The sequence below is a fragment of the Phascolarctos cinereus genome, unplaced genomic scaffold (assembly GCF_003287225.1).
Source record: "Phascolarctos cinereus isolate Bilbo 61053 unplaced genomic scaffold, phaCin_HiC Scaffold_9;HRSCAF=440, whole genome shotgun sequence".
Taxonomy (NCBI): domain Eukaryota; kingdom Metazoa; phylum Chordata; class Mammalia; order Diprotodontia; family Phascolarctidae; genus Phascolarctos; species Phascolarctos cinereus.
The window spans coordinates 28613279-28637567 of NW_027556402.1; the positions used below are offsets into that span (position 1 = coordinate 28613279).

Genomic DNA, 24289 nt, shown 5'->3' on the forward strand with positions numbered 1-24289 from the left:
CACATTGGCAGACAGTTGCTTCAAAACAACCCAAAAAGCCTATAAAAGCTTCAGTCCAGGAAGATTTTCAGGATAACTTGAGGGTTGAAAGTGAGCCAGACCCTCCACATGGGTCAAAGGACCAGTCTTCCAAAGATAAGCCCAAAGTCAAAACGAAAGGAAGGCCTCGGTCTTGCGGAGATAGACAAGAGAAGTCAAAGTCAGTGTCAGCTCCCTGTGAAAAGAAGCAGCACAAAACTTCTCACCCAGTGCCTGTGAAAGCATCCTTGGACCCTGAACCCACCAAGAACAATATGGGTGATCAGAGACTGGACCGTTTCCCTGACAGTCCCCAGATTCAGAACCAGGGTGCCACCTATGGCAGTAGCAGCAGGGGTAGTGGTTGTAAAGCATCTTTGATTGTTCAAGAGGAACTTGCTGGGAGTAAGGTCCTCTTGCCTTGCAGAGACACCAAGTCACTCAGGGATACCCCTCTCCTCCAAAGCCTCGTAGTGAAGATAGACCTAGCCTTCCTTTCTCATGTCCCCAAGATGTCTGGGAAGCCAAAGAAAATGGAACACAAACCACTCCCAACTGGGAATAAGCAGGAGTCTGAGAATAGGAACACAGAGAACTCAAACAGATCGAGCACAAAGAGAAAGGTAAGGGGAAGAGTTAGCAAGCCACAATTTGTCCAGGTAGTTGTTTTTCCTTTTATTGTTTCCTCTCAGCTTTATTCTTACCTTTGTCACATCACATCCAGAAAACGTGAGAATTTCTCTTTGTTTATCATGTGCTCATTGCTCTGGCTTCTAGTGGTCTTAGACGCATGTATTTTCCAGCTTTGGCTTGATACACTGCCAAGTATCCTATATTCTCCCCTTAGTAGGAGCTCTTCATTATTCTTGTTTGGTAGAAAAAGGTGCAATATTCGTTTATTAGCCAATTAGAAGAATTATTAGAATTAAATTAAAATTAGAATGCTGGGCAGTTGCATAGGTATACATATACAAACAGTTTGTCAGATTCTGGAGCTGGAAGGGTCCTTAGAGGCCATCTAGTTTAAGCTGTCTGTGAAATGAGTTTTATCAGAGAGATTAAGTTGTTCAAGTTAAGAAAAGAAGTCTACGCAAACTTTTGTGGTAGGGAGTGGGACTACAACATATATGTGTGTGTGTATGCATGTGTATATGTATGTACAAGTACATATACGTATGTGTATACACCATATACCTGTGCATGCATGCATATATATATACACATGTGTGTGTGTGTGTGTGTGTGTGTGTGTATGTGTATGAACATGCCCTACCTGTATTTGATGGAGAATATTATATAATGAGAGATTCAGATACTTGGCTTTATGAAGGAAAATCCCATTCCTTTAATACACATTAATTAAATTTTTACAATATTTTAGGCACTCAGTTAAGTAATAGAGATACACATACAGAAACAAAGCAGTCCCTGCCCTCAAAGAGCTTAGGGAGAGTGAGAAAAAACAGTGTCGCTAGAGTTGATGATGATAAAGAGTAATTTGAGGGGCAGCTAGGTGGCACCGTGGATAGAGCACCAGCCCTGAAGTCAGGAGGACCTGAGTTCAAATCTGACCTCAGCCCAAACACTTGACACTTATTAGCTATGTGACCCTGGGCAAGTCACTTAACCCAATTGCCTAAAAACTAAAAATAAATAAAGAGTAACTCACATAAGGTTTGCAAAGTTCTTAACATACATATAAAATAATAACATGGGGGGTACTAACAAATTTAGGGCAGAGGTGTCAAACTGAGAAACATAATCCTTTTGGACAGCATATTGCCTTAGAAAACCACAAATTAACATTATGTTGTATTTTCATTAATTTTGTTAATATTTTTTAACTGGGCCTTGAGTTTGACATGTCTGACCTAGGGTATGGCAAACACACAGCTAAACTTAATTCTAAGAGGCTGAAGGAAGAGGCAGTTTATTCTAGCTGTGTGGAGAAAACATAACAGCAGAGATGGAGGCAGGAAGCAATGTCACCTGTGGGGAAAAGCACACAGACCAGTTTTCCTGCAACAAAGTTTGTGTAAAGGCAAGTAGTGTTCAGTAAGATTAGAAAGGAAGTTGAATCCATCTGTTACGAGCTTTAAACACCAACAGTGGAGCTTGCTGTTTACCTTCAGACACACACTTGAGAATATCCATGTGTCAACTGTATGGAGGGGTAGAAAGTTATGCAAGGGAGACCATATAGGAGGTTATTTCAGTAATCGGTGGACCAAAACTGATGATGGCCATGTCGTTGTTGAGAAGGGGTTGCATGTGAGACATATTGTAAACCTTGAAACAATGGGATATGTCAGCTGATTGAATACTGGGGCTGTGAAACTGGTGAGGATGACTCCATGGTTGTTACCAGCATGACAGGAAGGTAGAGCCCTTTACAAAAAAAAAAAAAGGAAGTTAGGAAGATGGAGAAGATAATGGTTTTGTTATGGTCACATGGATTTGTGGGTACAGATTTGAAATTCAGGACAGATATGTAGGCAGCATCTATAGATTATTTGGTATTCATCTGCATATCAATTATGCTTAAATCCACAAAAACTGAAGAGATCATTTAGAGAAAATATCTATAGAGGAAAGAAATGTACCTAGGACAGATCCTTAAGAGACATGCACGTTGGGGCAGCGAGGTGACACATAACGCTCACTAGCTGTGTGACTTGTCAGATTCTGGAGCTGGAAGGGTCCTTAGAGGCCATCTATCATTGAGACCACCAAAGACACCTCACCAAAAGCAAAACAAAAAGGGACACGCACAATGATGCTGTAAATGAGACGACAGGTAGGAGTGACTTCCCCTGGGTCACACAGCTAGGAGGTGTCTGAGGAATGATTTGTACCCCTGTCCTCAGGTTCAAGGCCTGACTTTTTTCACTGTACCACAGTATTTCCACCTTTAAAAACAAAATATAATAAACCCATCCAATATAATGTGCCAAACTCGGGAAAGGGGGGTAGCTAGGTGGCACGGTGGATAGAGCACCAGCCCTGAAGTCAGGAGGACCTGAGTTCAAATCCGGCCTCTGACCAAACACTTGACACTTACTAGCTGTGTGACCCTGGGCAAGTCACTTAACCCTAATTGCCTAAAAAATAAGTAAACAAACAAACAAACAAACTTGGGAAAAGATTAAGATAGTGTCATATTTCTTTTTCTCTTTTGATTCTTTTTCTCTATTCATTCATTCCCGGGCCATCAGTTTGAGTCAATGAGCATTTACTGAACCCCTACTAATGATAGAAAAAAAAAAAGGTAAAAACAGTCCTTTGTCTCAAGGAGCTTCCCAGTCTGAGAGGGGATAAAACATGCAAATAACTATGTATAAATAACATATACAGGATAAATTGGAGATAATCTCTGAGGGAAGGATCAGGGAATTTAGTTGCTACTTGAGGGAAATCAAGAGGTGGAGATGATGCAGATAGAGAGAATTCCAGGCATGAGAGACAGCTAGCTTGGAGCATCTTGTATTGGGAGTAAGGAACATAAGGAATACATGGAAGGGAATAAGGTATAGAAAGGTGTGGGGGGGGAGTCTCAGTGTTTGCACTCACGCCTGAGGAATGAGAACAGATTTTTGATGACAAGGCATAGGTAACACCACTAGGTAGGTCTGTCACAGTTGCTTCCTGTTATAGAAACTAAACTTTGTAACTTCTGAAGCAAAGAAAGAGGTTCTTTTCATCTCGTGAATGAAAAAACATTATAACTTGACATGTATCCAGACTGCAGGCTATGTGAAAACAGAAATGTCACTTTCCTCAAGTTATTTTCAGTCCAGTGAGGGAAGATAATATCGATAGGGGGGTTGTGATGAGGGAGGAGGTATTTTGGTTGGAATAGGAATGTGAGCAGAGCCATGGAGCAGATCCCCACATTCCCTTTCTGGTAGCATTGGCAGCATTCAGCTGATGTTTGATCAAGAAATAGAAATATTATGAAGAAAGAAGGCCCAGAAGATACGTGTACACCACCATGGCAGCATGACCAGCAATAAAATCTCTGCGGAGTACAACATGATTAGAGTGGCCTAGGTCTATGAGAGATACTCATCAACGAGCACAGCAGCCCTCCTTCGTTTCCCCCTCTCTGCAGTTCTGAGGCTGGAAGGGTTAACTCCTCTAAGGCAGAGCTTCTCAAAATTGTTTGGTCTTAAGACCCCTTGATATCCTTAAAAATCATTGAGACCACCAAAGACCTTTTACTTATATAAGTTATGTCTGACAATATTTACCATGTTAGAAATTAAAACTGGTAATTTTTTAATGAAAAATACCTTCAAAAAATTACTGAGCAATGGCAGTGTTTTACAGTTTTACAAATCTCTTTAGTGTTTGGCTTCACAGAATACAGCTCGATGCTTACATCTGCTTCTCTACTCAGTCTGTTGCTTGTTATCAGTTTGGTTGAAGTTCATGAATAAAACCCAACCTCACACTGATAAGTAATTGGAAAAGAAAGGAGGATTTTTAAAGGTTTTTCAGATAACTGACTATTCTTCCCTTACATTAACCAAAACATGATGTGTTTCTTAAAGGTTAGCTGCAGTATGGAATCTGAAACCATATTAATGAATTTTCCCTAATCTATTACATTAATATGCATTGACCTATTTTGCACTTTGAATGGATCTTTTACCTGTGCATAATTTTATAACATTATGCGTTGGTCATTTGGAAAATATTCATTTGCCAATTTATGTAGATCTTTCAAATATTGGCACATTTCATTATTCAGCGTAAACCAAATTCATCAATGGCACCACTGATCTCATCAGAAAAGTCTTTAAGTCTTGGGCAGCGATCAAGCTCATCATGGTAGGGATACAAGTTTACCAAAATTCTTATTTTCACTTGAAAGCTTTAATTGAAAGCAAATAACTGTCAGTTAAGCTTCATAATTATGTACATAGTTGATTCTTACATGATTAAAAGCTTTATTCCCTCTAGTTAAATAATCACAATCACCTTAATTCCCTTATTTGAAAGCCTGAGAAAGAATTAATCCTATTATGGGATGCTGAGAGGTTTGATTTTAATTTTTTTTTCTATGTATGTACTGATGTTTTCTTTTCTTTTTTTCTTTTTTGGTTAGGCCAATGGGGTTAAGTAACTTGCCCAGGGTCACACAGGTATTTAAGTCTTATGTGTCTGAGGCCAGATTTGAACTCAGGTCCTCCTGAATCCAGGGCTGGTGCTCTATCCACTGCACCATCTAGCTGCCCCCCCTGTACTGACATTTTAAAAAGAAAAACAGAAAATCTGAATTGTTTGGCCCAAGGTTCTCATACTTGGCCTGTACTGAGCATTTTTCTTACATTGTTTTACTTGTATGTTTGAGTCTGTGATGTAGAAGTTTCTTTTAATTCATTCATAGGGAGAAGCAGAAAGAGATGTTGATGGCAAGAAAATAAAACTGGAGAAAGAAACCAAATTCTGGTCATCATCTTCTGCTCACAAAGACTCTAGTAAACCAAGGTGAGTATAAAGATGAGCACAATGGAGAATGAAAGTGATCACGTTGTCTAGACCGGCTTCCCTGTCTTCAGTTCTAAGAAACTGGTCGCCTTGCCCCATCCTATTGTAGAGCTCCTCTGTTCACTTTCTAAATTATGTTGTTTCTTGTTGACACATAATGCTTCCCGACAAACACTTTATTAAACTCATAAAATACATCCCCTGAAAAGGTCATTAGTTGTTCTTAGAACTCATAGTTTTAAGGAGACTAAATCTGCAACAATGTGTGAAAGTATATGTGTTTGAAATTATATAGTAACACCCATTAAAATACGCTGAATGTGACTCAGTCTGGATATATATTGCTTTTGCTTAATGTTATTTCTTCCTGAGGATATTTCCATGAGAATTACCAGTTCACGTTGCTGTAAATTTGGGAATATCAGAAGCAAAATAAATCCCTTTTTAAAGAAATGAAAATTTATCTATACCTTGGATTTCTCCTTTTTTTAAACTCTGTACATTCTAGGTGTTATTAATATTTTCTTTTTTTCTAGTATTGAGACATTTTTAAAACAAATTTACTGTTATGTTCTGTCCTCTCTTTTTACGTCTATTACCACTGTTTAGCCCTCATTACCTTTCATCTGGACTGTTAAATTAGGGGGTTAACAAGTCTCCCTTCCAGTCCATTCTGTACAAGTCTATCAGAATTGTCTTCCTAAAGTACAGTACTATTTGTAATACTCTTCTTTAAGAACTCTCAGAGATTCCCTGCTGTGTAAGCAAACATAAACACTTTAGCTGCCTATTCAAGCCCTCCCTTCCCTGGCCCCATCCCACTCCCCCAGCTTAATCCACCAGGGCACCACCCCACACGGTTTCTTCTATAACTAGCCACGCTAGACAGCTCCCCTAAATGTATGCCTTGTTTATGCTTTCTCCTTTTTCTTGAATGCCTCTTTTTTAATCTGTCCAAATTCTACCTCTCCTTATAGCTTCAGTTCATATAATGAGGCAGCATGATGCCTTTTTGTGTTATTGACCTCTCTTTGGCAGTCTGGTGAAGTATATGGATTGCTTATCAAAAATAATATTTTGAAATTAATAAAACATACAATTATGAAAATAAACTAATTATATGAAATGCAGTTACCAAAATTAAAAAAAAACTCATAGACTTCAGGTTAAGAACCTCTGCTCTTAAGTCAAAGGACCTGGCTTGTCTCTGATGTTTATAGAGAAGAAACAGACAAAATGCTAGGGATGATGCATAAAGGAGAAAGAAATTACTTCCAAATTGAAGGAGATGAGGCAGAATCACAGGCAGATTTATTGAGGTAGTAGCATTTGATTTAGCCCTTGAAAGATTTTGAAAAATAGACATTTTGGGGTTCTTTCTGAGCAGCAAACAAAAAGTAAGTGTGAAGAGGAGTGCTTGACTTCTGGAAAAGAGAGCTTGTGAAGGGAGAAGTTTTGGAAGATAATTTCAGCAAGGTGCATTGGGCCTTCCAGACAATAGAGAAACTTGAGCCAGTGGCTAAGGAGCTAGTACTTTATTTGGGCAATGGGGAACCTTTGAAGGGTTTTGAACAAGGGAGTAACATGCTTAGAGCTGTGATTTAGGAAAGTGCAGCAGTGTTTATAAGATATTTTTGATGGGGAGCAGATTATAAGCAGGGAGATCAGTTGGGAAGATACTGCAATAGTTAAGACAGGAAGCAACAAAAGGCCAAGTTAGCACTAACAGTGGAGGAGGAGAAAGATTAGAGAGATTTGGAGGAAGAATTTGTTTGGACTTGGTAACTAAATAAATATGTAAGAACAGGGAGTAGCCGTCTGTGATACCCAGGTTTCTAGCCTAGCTTACTAGAAATTTATGGGTGCCAGTATTATAAATACAGAAGTTAGGAAAAGGAGCCAATTTGGTAGAAATTTGTTTGGAAGTTTGTTGTGTTTGAGGTACAGGATGGAACACATCCAGGTAGAAATGTCCAAAACACTTAAATCTAAGATTGGCTTATTTATATGTGGCTGGAACTAGTTACTACGCTTTCATAATTATTCTTCCATCTTATTTAAAACATCCCTGTTAGGTAACAACAGTAAATAGTGTTATTCCATTTCATCACTGTAAAAGTTGGAAGAAAATGTTCGTGTTTTTTAATGTTAACACAGCTATTATGTGAAGATTATCACCTATGTATTTCACCTCTACAATGACACTTTTCTATTAGTTATCAGAGTCTCTCAAAGTTGTAAGAACTTTCTTCATAAATAAAAGCACTATAGATTTGAATCACACTTCAGACTTTCGGAGTTATTTTAAGGGTCACACAGGAAGAACTTGGGAATGAAATCTGTGGCTGTATTCACTGTATAACAGACTTTGTGCCTTCTCCATAAGCTACTGTTATTGTTAAGCAGTAACCTAGCCTTTTCTAATGCAATGGTATTTTTACTTATTTGTTTGCATTAGTTTACTTCTCTCTGTCTCTCTCTCTCTGTCTCTCTGTCTCTCTCTCTCTCTCTCTCTCTCTCTGTCTCTCTCTCTCTCTCTCTCTCCCTCTCTCCCTCTCCCTCTCCCTCTCCTTCTCCCTCTCCTCCTTTCCTTCCTCCTTCTCTCCTTCTTCTTCTCCCTCTCCCCCAACTCTTCCTCTCTCTCTTCCCCTTCCCTCATTCCCCCTCCACCCTTTCCATCTCATTTGGTGATTTTGATTACAATGTTGCTGTTGTTCTTCTGTTTCTGTTGTTATAGAAACTGTGTATAGTGTTGTTTTGGCTCTTCTTCACTCTGCATCAGTTGATATGTTTTCTTGTGCTTCTCTGAATTCATTATATTTGTTATTTCAGATGGCATACTAATATTCCATTATATTCCTTCACTACATTTTGTTTAGCTATTTCCCACTCAGTGGGCATCTCCTTGGTTCCAAGCTCTTTGCCACAATAAAAAATTATGCTATGGATATTTTGGTGTACATAGGACCTTTTAAATCTGTCTTTGACCTCCTTGAGGCATATACCTAGGTGTCAGGTCTCAGAGTTAAAGGGTAATTTTTTAAAAAGCATAATTCTAAATTGTTTTAAAATTAAGTTTTCTTTTTTTTTTTTTTTGCTTTTGTTTTTAGGCAGTTGGGGTTAAGTGACTTGCCCAGGGTCACGCAGCTAGTGAGTGTCAAGTGTTTGGTCTGAGGCCGGATTTGAACTCAGGTCCTCCAGATTTCAAGGACAGTGCTCTATCCACTGTGCCACCTAGCTGCCCCTAAGATTAGGTTTTCAAAGGCAACAGAAATTCCCTGAAATTTACTTTTGCTCCTAGTAGATTCCTATTTGTCTTTATTTGCATATTTAAATCATGATATAGATAAGACTTCTTACTGGTTTTTTCCCCTCATTCTTCTCCATCTTTGTTTAACTGAACAAAATTATTGTGATACCGGTAACTTTTTCATAATTTAAGTATAAATAGCTGGCCATGTAATTGATGTCATAGCCAAATTTAGTTGAGTGTGGTATTCTTCTCCAGATTGTTGAAGCCCTCCTCAGACTTGCTGAAGAAGGAGCTACCACCACCACCACCACCACCACCACCACCACCACCACCACCACCGCCACCACCACCATCTGTGTCTCCTTCCCCCAAACCAGCCAAGAATGTACATAAGAAACCAAGGAATGAAAGCCACTCTTGTGTTCAGGGGCACTCCAAAAGTACTAGCACCACTAAAGATAGCCATAAAGATTCTTCTTCTTCTAAGTATAAGAAAGTGGAAGGAAAGCCTTCTGGAAACTCTACAAGTAATAAAGTGAGTACAGAAATAATGAAATACTGAAATACAGATAATAGTAGATTTTCTTTGAATTTGTTTAAATGTTTGTATATTTGTTTAAAAAATATCAAACCTCTGTACGTGAGTATACGTTGTTACATACTATTTTATATATACATTACATATTATATACACATGTTTTTACGTAAGTATCTATTTAAATTTCTCAAATTTAAGTATAACAACCTATTTGACACTGTGTTTACTCAGGTTGTCTGTCACATTTCCGCATTATCTGGCAGATTTTTTTAGTTGAAAGCTGTAGGTTTACATTCCAATATGGTAAGAGATATACATCACAGAGAATACTTAAAATCATGCACAAGGTATTCATTTGATTGAAATGCATTGTGAATCCATCATTTGGAAAATAGGTTTTTAGGGATATATTGCTATTCAAAGCTTAACTCTTTACAAATGGATTGCATTTTGCTTTTACATCATTTGTGCTATCCCACTCCCCTCTCCCTCCCAGAAAAAGCCATTTCTCCTGTCTCTTAATGAAATTAAATTTAGCTAAGGTAACCAGCATATCAAAAAATGTATTCTGTATGCAGTGTTCCACATCCATTGGCTTTCACTTTTGCAAACAATTATGAGGAGATACTTTCTCTTACCTTTTCTTTGGTGATCAGCTGGTTCAATATAATTTTGATGCATTTAGTTTTAACTGGTTTGTTGCTGTTCTGTCCATTCCATTTTATGCTCGTTGTGTATATTGTTTTCCTAATTCTGCTTACTTCCCTTTGAATCAGTTCTATACTTCTGTTACATTGTTTCTCACAGCATTAAAACATTCATGTAGCACAATTTTTGTAGCATTCCCTAATCAATTATCATTTACTTTGTTTCAATTCTTTGTTGCCATAAAAAGTGCTATTGTGTATGTGCAGTCATTATTTTTTTTTATCACTAACCTCCTTGTGTATGTGCCTAGCATTGTACTCTCTAGGTCAAAAGTGCTTAAATATTTTAGGCACTTCCTTTGCATAATTCCAAATTGCTTTCTAGAATGATAGTTCCATTTCACAGCTTTACCAACCATACATCACTGTGCCCATCTTTTCCACAACCCTTCTAAATCGAACTATTATTTTTTTTTTGTTGTTATCCTTGTCAGTTTAATGGGTATAAAATGAATCCTTGCCGGGGGCGGGGAGGAGGAGAGAGTCTCTTATTAGTGACTTGAAACATTCTTCTGTGTGGTTGTTAATGGTTTACAATTCTTCATTTGAGAACTCTTTGTTTATATCTTTTGACCACATATTTATTGGGGAATGACTTTTATGCTATGTCACAGAGATTTTTCCTCCCAGTCAATTCCTTCTAAGCTTCAGCTCTTCTTTTCCTCATTTAAAAAATTTTGAACTTAACAAATGTCAACTGGAATGATCATTTCCCAATAAGAGTAGAATAGAGAGATGATCATGATTGTACAAATCTTTTTTTTTTTGGTTGGGGGGAGGGCAGTTGAGGTTGAGTGACTTGCCCTTAGTCACACAGCTAGTAAGTGTCTGAGGCTGGATTTGCATTCCAGTCTTCCTGGCTCTGAGGCCAGTACTCTCTCCACTGCACTACCTAACTGCTTGCTTTTATTTTAAAACATATAATAAATTCAACATGTTAACTTTCAAAACTGCCCTTACAAGTCTGAACTTTTAAACTTGATTGAAATAACTTTTGGAAAGTAAGAAAGCAAATCTCGAGTCTATAAATATTTTTCCATTTTCAGTGTTTTATTGATGGCCTTTTCTTTTTGAAAAACATCACTGTCACTTTCCAGTGACTCTCCTCATCCCCATAGACCTTTTCTTTGTAACCAGTAAGTACTGTTAGGAAAACACATCAACACATGTCTGAAAATGTCCAGTTCTATCTACCTTTTCTTTGCCAGAAAACTAGAGAAATGCTCCCACTTCGGTCCTTTATAGTCACAATTAGAGTTTACATTTATCTGTGTTCAAAAGTCATTCAGTATTGTTTTTCTTTACGTTATTGTAATGGTCTTGTTCTTATGGTCTGCCTTATTTTACCCCTTTTGATTCTATAAAAATCTTACCATTGTCTTTCACTTTGATCTTATTTAATTCATCATTTCTTGCATGTAGTAATATTCTGTTATATTCATAGACCTCATTTTGTTCAGCCATTCCATATGCCCCATCCAGTTCTCTGATACTACCCATATCTGTAGAAGCCTCTCCTTTTTTACCTCCTTGGGGTATAGCACTAATAATATCATCAGATCAAAGGATATATAGTTTAGAGTGATTTTTCTCATGCAATTCCAGATTGTTTTTCAGAATAATTGGCCAGATGTACAAGTCTGCCAGAGGTGTATTGGTGTACCTGTTTTCTCACAGCTCTCCAACATAAACCATGTCTGTCTTCTTTGCCAACCTGATGAATATGAAATGAAGCCCCAGCTCTTTTTATTTCCGTTTCCTTCATTATTAGTGGTTTGGAGCAATCATTTATATGGTTTGGCTATCTTACATTTCTTTGGGAAATGTGCCTGTCCATATCCTTTAAAAATTGAGTTTTCAGAATCACAGATCTAGAAGAAGAAAGTACCTGAGAGACCATCTAGTCCAGTCCTTTCATGTTATAAATAAGGATAATGAAAAGCAAGGAAGTTAAGTGATTTATTGCAGATGGGATAGTAACCTAGGTTCTCTGGTTGCAGATCCCGGGCCACAAACTGGGGAACCATTCTTGTTCTATCTAACATGTTTTCACATGTCTTACCATACTACTGTGCTCCAGTGTTTGAATCTTAATGGCTTTTAATTTCCTTGCTACCCTCTTCCCTACTGCACACACCCTCATTTTTTTTAAAGGCCAAACTAAAAATATCTGAACCTTTGATTTGAATCTGAGTGTTCATCTGTAATTCTAAGAATTAAGCAAATCACCTCTCCTTGCCCCCAATAAAATACCTGAAATATTCAGAAAATTTGCTGTATTTTATAAATTGATACAAGATAATTAACAGTATTTGAGATTTAAAAAAATATTTGGATGATCTCTTCATTCTGTACTTCACTTAGAATGTTTAAATGTGGTCGGACGTAGCATAAGGTGAGGGAGGCACACAAAAGTTTAAGTTATTTGCTCTTTTTTTTTCTTAAGGGCAAATGAAATTGCCCATTTGTCATCCAAGGTGAATAAGTTTATAACATTTTCATTATTATTATCTTTGACATTTATTGTTTCTATGATTTGTTTTTTCATCCACTCATTCTTCAGGGTGTCATTAACGAGTTTTCACTTAGGTCTGTATCATATACTCCTGGTTCTTGTATTCATTATGATTTTTTTTCCTTATACTCTGTAAAAGACAATTCCTCTATTGGGCAATTTTTATAAAGGATCCATGGAATGCTGGGAAAAGTATTCTTGAACAGTCCCTTTGAAAAATCACCTTAAGTTAGTCATATCTAATTTTTCAAATAATTTATTCGACTCTGTATTTTCCTTTTTATTTTTCATTTTTCTGTTTGATTTGCCTAGCTCTGAGAAGGGAATGTATTTATCAGCTGCTTTAAAAGTTAGCATTTGTGACATGACTATCTATTTAACATAGACAATTTTTCATTGTCAAGCTATGGTGCCTTTGACAACAGTGTCAGTTCCATAGGTTAATAGACCCTATGTTAAGAACTGCTTCACAGGACAGCTAAGTGGCTCAGTGGATAGAGTACTAGCCCTGGAATCAGGAGGACCTGAGTTCAAATCCAGCCTCAGACACATAATATTAGCTGTGTGACTCTGGATAAGCCACTTAACCCCAATTGCCTCACCCCCAAAAAAAAATAAATAGAAGAACTGCTCCAGAATTTTTTCCCATGAATGTTCATTCTCAATGGAAGCAGCAGAATTCAGGGGCCAGTGTTTTGTGATTGTAGGTCAGAAGACCTCTTGCTGTTTTCTTTTTTGCTTATCCTTTCTCATCCTCCCTTTGAATCTTTTGATCATTTGTCTCTTCCAAGCATTCCCAGATGGCCAATTACTTACTTCTAGTAGGTTCTTAACCTCTTATCCATGAACTTAAAAAATTTTTTTGATAATTGAATATAGTTATCAAATTTATAGCACTAAGCTAATATATTTAGACATAGTGGGTTTTCTTTGTAATCCTATGTTTTTTCTGAATTTTATGAAAAAGCTGTTTAAAAACATTATTTTGAGAAATGTTCAAAGGCTTCACCAAAGGGGCCCAAGACACAAAAAAGGTAAAGAATCCCTACTTTAGTGGGAGTTAGTTTTTTAACTGCTCTGTAGGAGCTGATCATCTATAGTGTACAAATCCCCTAAAAGTATTAGTGTTAAGGGTCTTATATCAGTAAGTCACCTCACAACAACCTTTTGAAATAAATGCTATTATTAGCTCCCTTTTACAGATGAGTAAGTGTCTGAGGCAGGATTTTACCCAAGCCTTCTTCCCCCAAGTCTTAACAATCTCTACTATGTAGCTACCTCAACTCCCTACCACATCTGTGGTAGTTGCTTGATGTCACTGTCAAGGTCGAGCCCTTTTTGATTTTTGTACCCAGTCCCTCTGTCCTTTGCAAAACTGTACCTTCCTACCATCCCAAAGGCTCAAGAAAAATTTGAAAGCCTGTCAGCTACCTTGCCTCTAAAGTCCTACCAGTTGTTATCTGGGCCACCCTTTCCTTCTATCCAAGAAAAGTTTTCTGTATCATCCCATATACTTGATTTTTAACGAGAATTGAAAGGCAGTGTGCTTTAGTGGATAGAGAATCGACCTTGCTGTCGGGGAATCTTTGATTCAAATTTTGCCCCTTAGTGTCCCGGACAGCATTTCTGCAAAACTAAATTGTAAAGCAGGTACCAATCTACGTTGGTAAAGAGAGTTTCCTCACCCAGAATTCCCTGTACTAATGAAATCATAGGCATTATTCCCCCTCTCCCCCAATGAGGAAACTAAGATTTTCCCCTTAAAATATAACTGACTAGAAGATTTTAGTGGTAGCTATGCTGATAAATTGGATGTCATGTCTTTTGGGCAGACAGAAGCATAAAGAATCAATAGCCTACGAATTTTTAGTGATCAGAAAAATCAGTGCTTGGATTTAGCCACTTAATTTTGTGCTTAATTCCACCTTTTTAAATTTTTCAGTTCTTAAGATTGATTTTAGAACTCTTCAACTTGAAATATTGAATTCTAATCTGCATTATTATTTTTCTAGGCATCTCCAGGTGATCTTTTTCCTGTGCCTTCTTTGCCAAATGGTAACTCCAAACTCACAAAGCATCAAGTCAAGTTTGAAAAGTAAGAATTTGAGTTGTTTGGGATTTTTCAAGTCAGTCTCAAAATTTACCTCAATGCTGTACATTTCTGTGGACTCATTTGTTTTTTCTTTCCTTGTCAGACAAGTTGCTGATTTTCACCTGAAGGAAGCCAAAAAGTTGAAGCATAAGGCAGAGTCAATGGTGCGTGTTCTTCTCTTGCTCTTTTCTTCTGGCCTTTTTTTTCTATTCTAAAGGCATTAGTCATTTTTTAGCCCACGTGCTAGTGAAGATTATAATGGAATACATTTCTTTAGACTCTGTTTACTCTAGATTTACCTGGGCATTTGTAGAAAGTACAAATTTTTAGAACAAAATTACTGACAAATTTTACGTCCTTGATTTTTTTTTACATGTGCACATATTTTTTTTTCTTTATCCCATATCTACAACTCCAAAATTTCATTATTTTGTGACGTATAAAAACTTTGAGAGACATGGTTTCTGGGTAATTAATCTCATGCTAGCATATCATTAATAAAAGGGGTCAATGACACTCTAGAATGCCAAAGACCCCTCATGGAACCCATTAGTGTTTATATGCCCTTGGAAGAGTGGTTATACCTGAGGGTAGCAATCAATTCTGGTTAACATGTAATAAGAGAGAATGAATATTATAATGAGAGGTGGACCTGTTCCAATGAGGGGTTGGGGAGACAGTGACTTTGATCATGTCATTTATTTCCAAATCACCCCCAGTCTCAGGCAGTCTTGGCAAAGAATCTTCTTCCCCCTCCCCCCCCTGCACTCCCAGTTCCACTGCCTGACTGGAACACAACAGGCTAGAATTCACCTTAGATTAAATTATTTTGTAAGGGTTTCTAGTTAAGTGAGGCACAACACCTCCACTTAGATAAGATGGTCTAGGTGGGGTAAATTTTTGGGAAAGGTCAGGGAACTCCCTAATAATTTTTTATTAAATAATTAATTATGTTTCTCAATTCAAATGTCTAGAAGGATCATCTGGGTACAAATCTAAATTACTATGCAAGCAAAGGTTCTGGACTGGCTCTAAGCCAACTCCAATCTGAAAAAGCCAGGGTAAATCTGAGTATGGGACCAATTCACTTAAACAAGTATCAGTTGTTTACTATGTATGTGAAATGGTCTGATAGTCAAGGAAATTTTTCTTTCTCATCCACTGTGGATTTAGCCCCCCAGGTCATGCCCACCCTAAAAATTAGAGTTAGTTTCCTAAAGTACTTTTCATTCAGGAGTGATTCTGATCATGCTAGAATTTCTAAGCATCAAGATAACAAACGTTTATTAAGCACCTGGGGAGTTAAAAAAAAAAGGTCTCTCCTACCCCCCAAAAAGGTCCTAGCTTTCTTTCATGTAGCTCATAAGCTAATGGGTGAGACTACATACAAACAACTATCTACAAATAAGGACAAATTGGAAATAATCAACAGACAGAAGGCATTAGCATTAAGGGGTATCAGGAAAAGACTTGCAAAAGGTAGAATTTGAGATGAGTCTTAAAGAAGCCAAGAGGCCAAGATGAGGAAAAAGAAAATTTCAGCTGTGGTGGTTAGCCAGTGAATCAGCATGGAGTCAAGAGGGTGTGCAAAAAGACCAGTGTCGCTGCATTATACAGAAAGGGCAATGAGGCATGAATAAGGTGACTAGAATAGTAAGAGTGGGCCAGACTTTCATTTTTTTCATTCAGTCATTTTTCAGTTATGTCCAACTTTTCATGACAGCATTTGGGTTTTCTTGGCTAAGATGCTGGAGTGGTTTGCCATTTCCTTCTCTGGCTCCTTTTACAAGTGAGGAAACTGAGGCAGACATTGGGTTGTGACTTGCCCAGGGTCACAAAGCTAGTAAGTGTCTGAGGCCAGATTTTAACTCCGGAAGATGAGTCTTCCTGACGCTGGGCCCAGCAGCGATCCATCCACTGTGCCACTTAGGACTTTAAATACAAAACACAGGATTTTTGTATTTGATCCTGGAGGCAATGGAGAGCTATTAGTTTTTTGAATAAGGGGATGATATGGTCAGCCCTGTGGTTTAGGAAGAGCAATTTGAAAGCTGAGTAGAGAATGGATGGCTGGGAGTGGAAGAGACCAACCAGCAGGTTATTTCAGTAGTTCAAATATGAGGTGATGAAGACCTGCTTCATGGTGCTCAGTGTTGGAAGAAGGAAGTACAAGAGTTGTTAGATAGGTAGAAACAGCAAGACCTGACCATTGATTAGATATGGGAGGGGCGCTGAGAGAGAATGAAGCCCCAAGGCTGGTCGTGAGCCTGGGTGACTGACTGGGTGGTACCCTTGCCAGCTATAGGGAGGTTGGGCAGTAGAAACGGTTTTGGGGAAAAGACAGTAAATTCAGTTGTGGACATGTTGAGGTTAAGTTTAACTGGACATCAAGTTTGAGATAACCATTAGTCAGTTGGATATTTGAGACAGAAAGTCAGAAGAATGATTACGGATAGACAAATAGATCTGAGAATTGTTTCTGTAGAGATGATAATTAAATCTGTGGGTGCTAGGATAAGATTACCAAATATAGTAAATAGTGTGAGAAGAGTAAAGCATCCAGGACTCTTAGGGGACACCTACACTTAGTAGGCGTGACTGTATAAAATTCCAAAAAAGGAGACTCAGATGGACTGGTCATTACAATATTATAAACACACCAGGAGAGGAGAGTATCACAGAGAAAAGAATGGTCAACAGTGTCAAAGGCTGCAGAGAGGTTAAGAAGGATCAGAAATGGGGGTGGAAATTAGATTTGGGCATTTAAGGGATAACATTGGAAGATTTAGTGAGAGAAGTTTCAATTTAATGATGAGATCAGAAGCCAGACTGTAAAGAATTGAGAGAGAAAAGCTAGAGGGGCCATGATTTAGATGAACTTTTCAAGGTGTTTAGTCCCAAAAGGGAATTCAGAGCTTCCAGATCAAAGAAGAAATATTGCAAGGAGCCAGAAAGAACAAATTCAAGTACTGAGAAGTCACAATCTAAATCACACATGATTTAGCAACTTCCGCTCCAAAGGATTGGGTCTTGCAGTATGGTTTATCATGGATGGCAGAGCAAATAGACAAAGCATAATTTATCCAGCAGAACTAAGTATATTGTTTTTGGGGGAGGAAAATGGATTTTTAATGAAATAGAGGATTTCCAAGCATTCCTGGTGAGTAGACCTGAGCTGTGTAGAAACTTTGAAGTTCAAACACAGGAATTAAGAGAAACATAAAAAGGTCAACATGAGTAAACACTGGTGTTGCATTAAAAAGAAATAAATTGCTTACATTCTAATATTGAGAGATGATACATTAACCTTCTGAGCCCTGTAATTATTAGGGGTCATAGAGGAAGTCTAATTAGACAAGGGCTAGGAGTCCTCATCATGTCTTGATGATTTTAAGAGAAGAATGGATGGCAAGCAGAAGAGGAATAACGTATTGGGGGTATGAGAAAGGAAGGAAGGTAAGGGAGAATTGTCTCACATAGGCAGGGTGCCCCTGTAGACATTTATATAAATAAGAATAAGGGTGTTGGGGAAGTGACTGGTCACTCTTATCTGAACTAGTCAAAGGATAGAAGAATGCACACACAAAAACAGTTGGGTACAGAAAGATATTTTATTCAACTTGAAAATAGGAGGGTAAGAGGAAAGTGAGATGGAAGATTATAGGGAGGGTAGAATAAAGAAAAGGGTAGTCCTCTGTGAAACAAACTCAAAATTTGAAGCAGCAGAGAATGGGACAGGCAGTGGTTATCAACTGGAAACTCTTAATGAGTTATAGTATATAAATATGATAGAATACTGTTGTGCTAGAAAAATGATGAAAGGATGCTTTTAGAAAAACCTGGGAAGACCTGTATGAGCTGATGAGAGTGAGGAACAAAACCCAGGGTACGGTTTATAATAATGACTACCATATCATAAAGACAAAGAAATTTGAGAGAATTAGAAACTCCGATCATCATAATGACCAAACGTGATTCCAGAGGACAAATGATGAAATATATTATCCACCTCCTCCTGATAGAGAAGTGAAAGATTCAAAATACAGAATGAGACATTTTTGTGGACGTGGCTAATGCAGAAATGCATTTTGATCTTTTTTTATACATTTCCTTGTTTAGTTGTGCAAATGCATCTGTGTGTTTCTGTGTTCAGCCCTCCTCTGTCCAATTCTGATAGTGAGGTTCATCTGATGCTCCCACCTTCTTCCATTTCTGTATATTACTCTTCCTCTCACACACCTCAATTATGAAGTTCACCCTCTCTTTCCTACTTTCTCAACTAAATTTTTAAAATCATTTTTCAAACTAATACTTTCTAAACTGAATTGCTCCTTTATCTTCACTTAAAACCCTCAGAACAGAACCAGTTTATCCCTAGGTCCTCTGTTTTCCTTATTTAATCCCCTCAACAACCTTTGAAGACATTAAAGTTCTGAAGGGACGCCTGTTTCCTTTCACCTGTTAGAACATTAGCGCTATATCATTTCACAGTCCCTTCCAGTTGCTCAGATCAATTTACTCACTTCTGGTCTTTTCACTAGAAATGCTTAAAAATCCTCTTCTATTAAAGATATTTTTTCCTCTGTAGAATGCTACTCAACTTTGCAGAATTATAAGCCCCCGTCTTGTTTTTTGGAACACTGCATTCTAGACATTCCTCTTACTTAAAGTAGAAACTTCTAGGTCTAATTCCTTGGTACTGAAATTGCTTCTTTCTGGATTCTTGCAGTATTTTTTCTTTAATGTGAAAATCCTAGATCTTGACTTTCATTTTCTTTGGGGTTTTCCTCATGGCTTTTTTTTTTTCTTCAGGAGGTGGTTAATAATTTCTTTCTGTCTTTACTTTGTCCTCTGGTTCTAACAGATCTCAGCAGTTTTCATTTATGATTCCTTGAAATATAGCATCCAATCTTTTTTTTTTTAATCATGATTTTTGGAGAGCCTAATGATTAAGAAGCAGGCAACATTTACGCGATATGACCAAATCATCTTGAAAGTATTCCTCCTCGTGTAAGCTCTTTGTTTTTAGCTCTTGGTATGGTCAGAATTTAATATGAGCATAACTAATTAAAGTTTCTTTTGAGTTCTTGTGGCCATGATGGCTTTTCTGAATGAAGTTTATGTTTCCATTCTGTTCTTAAGTACCACAATAATTTCTAAAGGTATGTGATAATTGGAGATTACTTCAGTAAGATCTTAGCTTTTTTTTTAAACTTATGGTTTTTAAACTTTTAAATATGAAAAATAGAGGTGTATGAGGGATTTCTCTCTGAATTGTATTTTAGGTTGGTTGTTTTTGATACTAGATCAAAAATTAGATTTTCTTCCATTTTTCAATCTTGATTTTTTTTTCAATTTAAATGTCTTATTTGTTTTAATCATCCAAAACCTGTCTTATCACCTGCCCACCCCAGTCCTTCCTCAGTTGAGAATATAAGGAAAACAAAACCATTACAAACATGTATAATTAATCAAAACAAATTTCCACATAGGTCATGTCCAAAAAAAAAAGATCTTATTCTGTACTCTAAATCTTACTTCACCTGTCTATCAGAAGGTGTGGCATGCTTCATCATTAGTCCTCTGGAATTATGGTTGGTCAGTAAAGTGATAAGAATTTAGCACAATAGTATTCTGTCATATTTATATATCATAACCTGTTCAGTGATTTCTCAATCTGTGGGCAACCCCTTGGATTCCCATTCTTTATCACCTTAAATAAAAGTTATAAATATGTTTATGCATCTTTGATTTCTTAGAATTGATCTCTCCCTTAATCTTACCTCCCACTTTCCTTCCTTTTTTCTTTTGAGTGAATTGTATGTCTGTACCCAGCTATGTATGTATGTTCTTTTGACCAGTTCAGATGAAAGTGAGGTTGAAGTGTCAGCCACTTCCCTCAAACCCTTATTTGTAAGGACATTTACTTCTGTACCCTGTTTATGTGTGATAATTTTCCCTAAATTTCCTTTCCCTTCCATCTCAGTATATCCCTCTTTTCTTTCTTTTTTTAAAATCAGTGACACTTAACTGAACCACTCTCAGACCTTGTTTAATTGGACTCTCTTTTGACTTCTAATGATGACAGCGTTCTCAGGGGACATGTATCATCTCCACATATTTGAATTGTTCACTCATGTTTGCCTTTTTGTGCTTTTCTTCCCTTCTGTGTCTGAACTTCAAAGTTTCTACATAGCTCTCTTCTTTTCATAAGGAAGTCCTCTGATTCATTAAAAATCTCCATTATACCCCTGTAATATTATATTATACTCAAGTTTGCTGGGTAAGTTTCTTGGTCATAAGCCCCCTATCCTTTTCTTTCTGATATATTCTGAGTTCTAAGTTCTTTATAGTAGAAGCTGTTAAATTAAGTGTGACTGACTGTGCCTCCTCAGTACTTGAATTTTTTCTTTATGGCTACTTGTACCATTTTTTTCTATGACCAGGAAGCTCAGTGTTTTGATTATGATTTTCCTGAGTTTTCATTTTAGGGTTTCTTTCAGGAGGTGACCAGTGGAGTTTTTCTATTTCCATTTTGTGCCCTAGTTTTGATGACTGTTACTTTATAACATGAAGGTCTGCACATGCTTTTCCAACTTCATCCTTACTTCTGTCATCATTTCCTATGATATTCTAGATCTTTTGTTTTTCCAAATAAGTTTTGTTATTATTTTATCAAGTTGTGTAAAGTGTCCAGTTGGTAATTTGATTCATATAATATTAAGTCAGTCTGTATTCAGCCTAACAATGACGGTGTTTTTTTTCCCCCCTACAGTCAGACAAGGTTGGAAAAGCATTTAAGTATTTGGATGCTGTCCTGTCCTTTATTGAATGTGGAATTGCATTAGAGTCTGAAAGTCCAACATCCAAGTCTGTTTACTCCATGTTTTCAGACACTGTGGATTTCATTAAGTGAGTATAGTAATTCTGGCACATCTTTCCTCTCCTCTCCCTTATGTTTACTTTATCACACTTGAACTTTCTATCAGAAAGTGACTTTCTGGTATCTTCAAAATTCTTATATAATCCCTGAACTTAAGTGTTCAAGGAATGAAAATACCATCACTATGTAAAAGGTGATGGAGAGTTTGGACAACTGTTCTGTGAAATCCTGCCTCTTATCATAAATTCAGCAAATCTAGTTATCTTCTCTGGTCCTCTTTCTTCATTATCTGTTGTTTGCTTTTCTGAAGGAAAATTCTTTAACATAGTAGTTCTTAAGCATTGGGTTGAATTACCTCAGGCAGTCATAGTCAGAGTGAAATGCCTCCTCATTCAGCTTTTTGAATGGCTTAAACCAGTAGTTTTTCAGTCAGTCGACACTTATTAAGCACCTAAGAGTATATAGACTTTTTTTTCCCAAGTAAGTAAATGTCATGGACTGCCATATTGTAGTAGCCATACTATTGTTATGATTTAAAATATACATGCTGACAAAAAAATTTCCATAACACTTTAAAGTATTTTTTATTCATCAAAGTAGTGTCTAGATACTTTTGAAACACAAAACATCTGTGCCTTGTACAAAAAGTGTTAAGCTATATATTTACATGTAAATATCAAAATGACAGTGCTTGGGGGACACCTGGTTTACATGGTATTTCTCCTCCCGGGGGCCCATAGGCATCAAGGTTGTGTAGTGTCTAGAGAGCATTGTACTTGGAATCAGGAAGACTTGAGTTCAAATGCCTAGTTTCATACACTTACTAATAAATACTTATTATGTGATCCTCAGCAAGACACATAACCTGTTTGCCTTAGTTTGCTCATAACATCACCCACCTTGCAGTGTTGTTGTGATGATCACAATGTTGTTGGCACAATGTCTGGCACAAAGTAGGTGCTAGATAAATGCTTATTCCTTTTCCTTCTCTTCTCTTCCCTTCCTTTCCTTCTCCCTCCCCTTGCCTCCCTCTCCCCAGAGCCATAAATTGAGAGATGTATACTTTGACTACATCAAAAACTGGGCCAATACTTAATTGTTGTTTTTGTTGCCTTTCTCTCAACCTGCCTTCAGTGTTGCCTCCAGGAAAATCCAATATGATGAGATTTGTGCTTGGCTTTCCTAACTCACTGGGTATATTTTTCTGCTTCTTTACAGATTCATACTATCATTAAAATCCTTTCCAGATTCCTCAACATCTACACAGGAGAAAATTTTCATTGTTTTATGGTATGTACCTTTTTCATTATATATGTTGCTTAGGATCATTTTTGCATCATTTGAAGGCCTGTTAAACTTTAATTTTTATATACTAAATGGTAAAGAAAATTTTTCAAAAATTTAATTAAGAGCTTTAAAATTTTTTCTTTAAAAGACAGTATATTATAAACAACAGTATTAGGCTAATGAATTAACCTTAAAGGGTTAAATTAAATTAAATGCTTAAAAATTAAAATGCTTTAGGACATGGACAAAGTTCATGAACTGACTGTTAGCCAAAAGGTTCGTACTTTGCTTTTAATAGTATGTAATGCGTTTAATGAGTATTTCTTTTGTACTTATATAAATTTCATTAGATATATATTTAAATATTTGCTATTTCTTAAAATGAATTTTCCTTTTTGTGATATCCCTAGCAGATACAATACATGCACATGAATTTTCTTCCCTAAGTTATGTTTCTCTATAGTATTTTCTTTACCAAAAGAATTATACATACATAATGTTATATTGTTCTGTAAGTGACCATGTGTCTTGAGCTTGCATTCTGTAGCCTTGATCTATTTTTCAATTGCATTAGTCAGCTCATCTGTATTCTCTTTTTATACGTAGCATGCGTTGTCAGTCCATTCTTTACATGGCAATGTTTCGTTGTAAGAAAGACACTGCAATAAAGTATTCTCGGACCCTTAATGAACATTTTAAGGTATATCACAACTTACTATCTTTATCCCACTCTTTTTGACATTTCCCTCAGTACTTGGAAATCTAAATTTAATAGAATTTGGTGATCATGCTTGACAATCATAAACCTAACTTCCCTTTCTTTATTGCAGAGTTCATTCAGAATGGCGCAGGCAGCTTCTTCAGGTGCCTCAAGGTAATTGCAAATCCCATTAAAATCTCTCAAATTGATCTTTACATTTACTACTTAATCTCACATTTTACACACATGCGTGTAGGCATCTAGCCCTTACTTTTATTTTTTTAATTAAAAAATTATTAGATTCTGTTCATACTTGTCTGTCCCTTGAACTTTGTTTTGTCATTGTTTTCTTTTTTAGTAAATTTGTATTTTCTTACAAGATGATCAGGAAGAATTCAAATGCTATGCAGTGTATTCTTCCTGAGTTGGAAGGAATGAAAGAGATAGATGGATGATTGATATGGATTATATCCACATATAATTATATATTACATACATATCAGATATATAATCCATATGTAGATTATATAATATATTATAGGTTAATCTATATATTAATGTAGATATATGTTAGATTATGATATAGATTATGTCTGCATATAGTCTATACCTGTCATTAATATAGATTACATATCATATATAATCTGTATCTGTGTGTGTGTGTGTGTGTGTGTATACACACACACAGATACATACATACATACATACATACATACACCTGTCTGTATACATACATGCACACAAAAATATATATGTAGATAGTTAATTCCTTTCATTTTATATTCCTGATGAAGAAATTTTTA

The 24289-nt window shown here is 36.7% G+C and overlaps 1 protein-coding gene across 1 annotated transcript in view; it reads left to right on the forward strand.

Annotated features, from left to right (window-relative positions):
* AFF1 (ALF transcription elongation factor 1) overlaps positions 1–24289 on the forward strand; it is a gene marked incomplete at its 5' end in the record, with an annotated part of 96008 nt that overhangs the window by 63336 nt on the left and 8383 nt on the right. The window contains 9 exon segments of the mRNA XM_020988328.2: positions 3–641; positions 5411–5511; positions 9020–9299; positions 14537–14619; positions 14720–14780; positions 21392–21528; positions 22718–22789; positions 23393–23486; positions 23617–23660. Of these exon segments, the coding sequence (XP_020843987.2) occupies positions 3–641; positions 5411–5511; positions 9020–9299; positions 14537–14619; positions 14720–14780; positions 21392–21528; positions 22718–22789; positions 23393–23486; positions 23617–23660 (1511 nt within the window).